The 4,246-nt window shown below is 46.6% G+C and overlaps 1 protein-coding gene across 1 annotated transcript; it reads right to left on the bottom strand.

Moving 5' to 3' along the window:
* Positions 1–2,381: 2,381 nt before the first annotated feature.
* Positions 2,382–3,869, bottom strand: LOC123117692 (expansin-A31). The gene is made up of 2 exons (XM_044538393.1): positions 3,659–3,869; positions 2,382–3,345 (listed from the first exon to the last, which is right to left on the bottom strand). Exons 1-2 carry the CDS (start codon positions 3,795–3,797, stop codon positions 2,714–2,716), a joined length of 771 nt encoding a protein of 256 aa, XP_044394328.1. The 5' UTR covers positions 3,798–3,869; the 3' UTR covers positions 2,382–2,713.
* Between the last annotated feature and the right edge of the window lie 377 nt (positions 3,870–4,246).

Here is a 4,246-nt window from a genome sequence, read left to right as displayed (position 1 = left end):
GTAAAAACTACAATTTGCGTCGCCATATGGGTATTTCCAATCAAAACAGTAAGACGGATTGGCATGGCCCCTGTGTAGGACAAATCCTTATAACTGGAAAATGCAAGACAAAATATAATAAATCCACCTTCCTGAATTGCATGCAGCAAACTCATAAATAATTACAACTATACTTATGAGAGCAAGCTATCTGGTCCATGCCATGCATTAAGAAAGAAGTTGCATTTCATCCAGACAAAAACCAATTACCTATCAGAAGATAGATCCACTGGTTTGTTGTCAAATCAAGACAATGAAAAAGGTATATAAAAGAGACTGACATTACCAAGATACAACTCTCAGATGACCAACAGAGTTGAAATAGTAATGGAACTGGTACTACAGATTAATAGCCTAGAACTAAGTGACTTGCATGATTTGGAGTATATCTAATCATAGTTCTGTTATGATCTAAAAGGCTATTTCTTGACACAAATAACTGTTGAGACGTAGCTAATTATGAGCAAGTAGCATGTATGCTGATTTTAGCTGAGAAGCCACAATTGTTGACACATATATGATTTCCAAAATGGAAAGAAAGAACGAAAAGCAGGTATAGGGAGGAGCAACATTAGGTCATACTTGCAAGATATTTTCGGCATGAGGCAGCTCAACAACTTTTGTTACGACTATTACATAGATAAACATTTCATTTTTATCCACATACCAGAATCAAGTATTCATATCCGCATATTGCTGACAAAGAAAGACCAGCATTACCCGATAACAATACTTGCCCTAAAGAGTGACCATTTTGTCTTCAAACCGAAATGAGACTGAGCTAGTCCAAGATAGTAGAAGGGCACTAAAGATGCACTCGAACACGTTGTCTAGCAAAACCATCAGACATTGAACAAATTATTCGGTGCACCCTTCAACATCGTCGTAATATAAGTTATAAGATGTATCAAGACGTAGACACGCTCATATTACGAAGAGGTATAAACATGATATGGAATCATTTTGATCAAGGCTCTGCATATTCAAATTTAGATGGCATTAGAGAGATTCTGTTTAGAGGCCTCTAAGTTAATTCTTCACCATATAGGACATCAAGACAACATTTTAATGTGTTATTACCATATCAGAGTCAGTAGAAATAAATGTGTTTTGAAATCAAAACCATTGTTGAATAAGTAGAGGCGAAGAAACTGTATCATCATGTTCCTATCAGAAAAGATGAGTTAGCAATTTGGCCAAAAAACACATGTATAAAACAGATAAATTAATGGGCGTAAACAGTTTACGTGCCAGAAAATATATGTGCCCAAGACAGGAGATAAGTCTTCTGTGATTCCTTCATTGCCATGTCGCCCAAAGCTTCAGATCCTCGCTGATGCATTGTGAAATCAAATGTGCTGGCAATTCTTTGTTGTTAAACACTCTGTCATTTCTGCATTGCCAGAGAGTAACTGAACAGGTTGTAAAAACTGTTAACTGAACCTAGTCAACCCTGTATAGCACGTACATACACACACGATCACACGATCGCCCACGTCCTGGCCTTGTTGTAACGTAGTCTATATATACCTGAGATCAATACAGAGAGCACCCAAGGTGCATTACTCCCGATTCCTCCTGCTCACATGGTATCAGACGCCGGCTATCTCCTGCGTCGCTAGCCCAATTCCGCTGCCCTCTCCCTCTCTCCAACTGCACCACGCCATGGCCACCCCACCTCCTCCACCACCACCTCCCCCTCCTCCTCCCTCCAGCCATGGCAAAGGCACCGCGCCTGGCTCCCCCTACACGCCAGCGCCTCGCCAACCCCTCCTCACCCCCTCGGCGTTTGCCCACGGCGGCGCTCTCTTCGTCCCCGACCCTACTGCGTCCTCCTCAACCGTGCCAGCCAACACCTCCACCCTCTCCGACGTGTTCATCAATCAACACGTCCCCATTGTCCTGAGCCTCAATCCCCCAAACTTCTCCCACTGGCGTACTCTCTTCAAGGTGATGTTCCAGAAGCGTGCGGTTACGCACCACATTAGTGGGAGACGGGGGCAAACTCGATCTTGGCACCGGGCAAGAAGTTGTTGCCGAGGAGAAGATGCGCGGTGGCGGCCGGAGCTGGGCTGGCTACGGCCGCAAACCTTAGCGCGACGGCGCTCTGAACTCAGGAGTAGAGGGAGAGAAGAGACAGAAGAGATACCGCCAATGGGAGGGCAAAGAAGCCACACACGGGATGAGAAAGGATTTTTTTATTGATGGCCCACTTGACAGTTACAGAACAAAGTCAAAGACCCTTTCAAGTCGGTTGTGAAAAACAAGACTCAGTAAGAAAAAAAACATCCAGATGGCTCCCATGCCTCCAATTCCTAGGAGCTTAGTAACTGATGGCATGGTGGTCGTGGGTTACAGATTTTACAATTCAAATCTACTGCCACTCGATGCAGGGACGGAGCCAGGGGTGGGTGAACAGGGACCATGGCTCTTCCCATGATTTCTTTTTCTACAAACACCCCAGTATTGTGAGCTTAATATGCTTTAGGTTTATCCGTTTACATATTTGGCCCCCTCCAACCTTTTATCTCATCTATTGGCCCTGGCTCCCCTGACTCGGTGGGCAGCAAACTTGAACAATCAAAAGGAATAATGTATATGTGACAGTTCCATGCTTGTTCGACATGAACGAAGCGAACTGATAATAGTAAGTACAAATTATACAATGTTATAGCTAGTAGTCGAACTGTTGCCAGGTGGTGAAGGTCTGTCCGAACAGCCACCAAGCCGGCACGACGTCCTGGAAGACCTTGTACTGGCCTCCGGAGGAGGTGATGGCGAAGCTGAGCGCCTGTCCTGTCAGCCCGGCTAGGCACTGCCAGTTAGCGCCCCAGTTCTGAGACATGGGGATCCATGCCGTGTTGGTTCCCTTCACCGACATACTTTTGATGGACCCGCTCATGGCGATGTTGGTCACTAGCACGAGCTCAAAGTAATTGAAGCCGTTAATGGTGAAGCGCAGGCCACCCTGCCTCTGGCACGCGACTTGCTGGTAGAGGACGGGGACGATGCCGGCGCGGTAGATGGCGAGGTTCTCCCAGGCAGGTTGGGACATGTCGAAGTGGACACGGGGAGGGTTGCACCACCCGCCATTGTCGCTGGGGAGAGCCCAGTTGGGAGGGCAGAAGTTGGTGGCGGACACGGTGATGGACGTGCCGGGCTTGCACATGTCCGACCTGCTGGTGTCGCAAGTGATGAGGTAGCATTGTCCACACGACAAGCCGTTGTTGAACAACGCCGTGCTCAGCGCGGCGTTGTTGATCCCGTACCCCGCGTTGTACAAGTTCTCGTACCCACATGCGCCACCTACACATTGCACATGCAAAATAGTACTGTCAGACATGCACACAAGCATTGCATTGCGTACCAGATGATAAGTATTCATAATTTTAAATAGCGAGCTATTCCAAATAGCGGCAACGACAGTCCTCCAAATCAGTTATAGCCGGGTATTTCATAATTTTACCGGACATTTGTACTGAATACCATTCAGCAACACCTTATTCATCACAAACAACTATAACAAGACTATTTAAACTTCCTAAATAAATAGTATTGGGCATATTTTGATGGTGTGGGAGCAAGCCGGAGTTAAGGCTTGATTAGCTATATGGCTTACCCATTGTGTCGGATCCGTCGGCACCGCCGTAGAACGTGGCATGGGCCTGGAGCCAGTAGCCGGACTTGGCGGGCGCGAAGCAGAACGCAAGAACAGCGGCGAACAGCTGCAGGAAGCTTAAGCGCATCCCAGCTGCCATCTTTCTGCTGGGGAGATCAGATGGTTGGGCTTCTCTCGAAGCAGATAGCTTGCTAGATATTGTGGCGATCGAGTGGTTTTGGAGGTGAGGAATGATTGCGACAATGGTGGTGCTTAAATAGGGATCTAGCTGCTAGCTACCTTATGAATGAGGTGAGCAATGATGGAGAAGAATGATTGTCGTGTTAAACGTATTAGATCGCGGTTCCAACGGTCGTGTAGGTGCACATGGCTGCAACCTCCACAGATTGACTCGCGCCTTCTAATCATCCAACGCAGGTCATAACGGCCGAGCTCTACTACCTCGTTTTTTAATATAAATACATTCCAAATGATAGGTTAACTGAACTACCGATTTGACATTCTTTCATGGACTAGTCTATCATGTCTATGGCTGGTGCCTGGTACGTAGTAGCAGCTAAACGTTTCTGAAAGAGGGCTTCTACTTCA

Source organism: Triticum aestivum, chromosome 5B (genome assembly GCF_018294505.1).
Source record: "Triticum aestivum cultivar Chinese Spring chromosome 5B, IWGSC CS RefSeq v2.1, whole genome shotgun sequence".
Classification (NCBI taxonomy): domain Eukaryota; kingdom Viridiplantae; phylum Streptophyta; class Magnoliopsida; order Poales; family Poaceae; genus Triticum; species Triticum aestivum.
Note: the sequence above shows the minus strand (reverse complement) of the source record. Positions and strands in the feature narration are given on the sequence as shown.

Bases quoted from the DNA above. Each gene is read 5' to 3' on its own strand.
- LOC123117692 (XM_044538393.1), bottom strand. From the start codon at position 3,797: ATGGCAGCTGGGATGCGCTTAAGCTTCCTGCAGCTGTTCGCCGCTGTT. The intron at 3,346-3,658 runs GTAAGCCATATA...TGCAATGTGTAG, and splicing joins CGACGGATCCGACACAATGG to GTGGCGCATGTGGGTACGAG.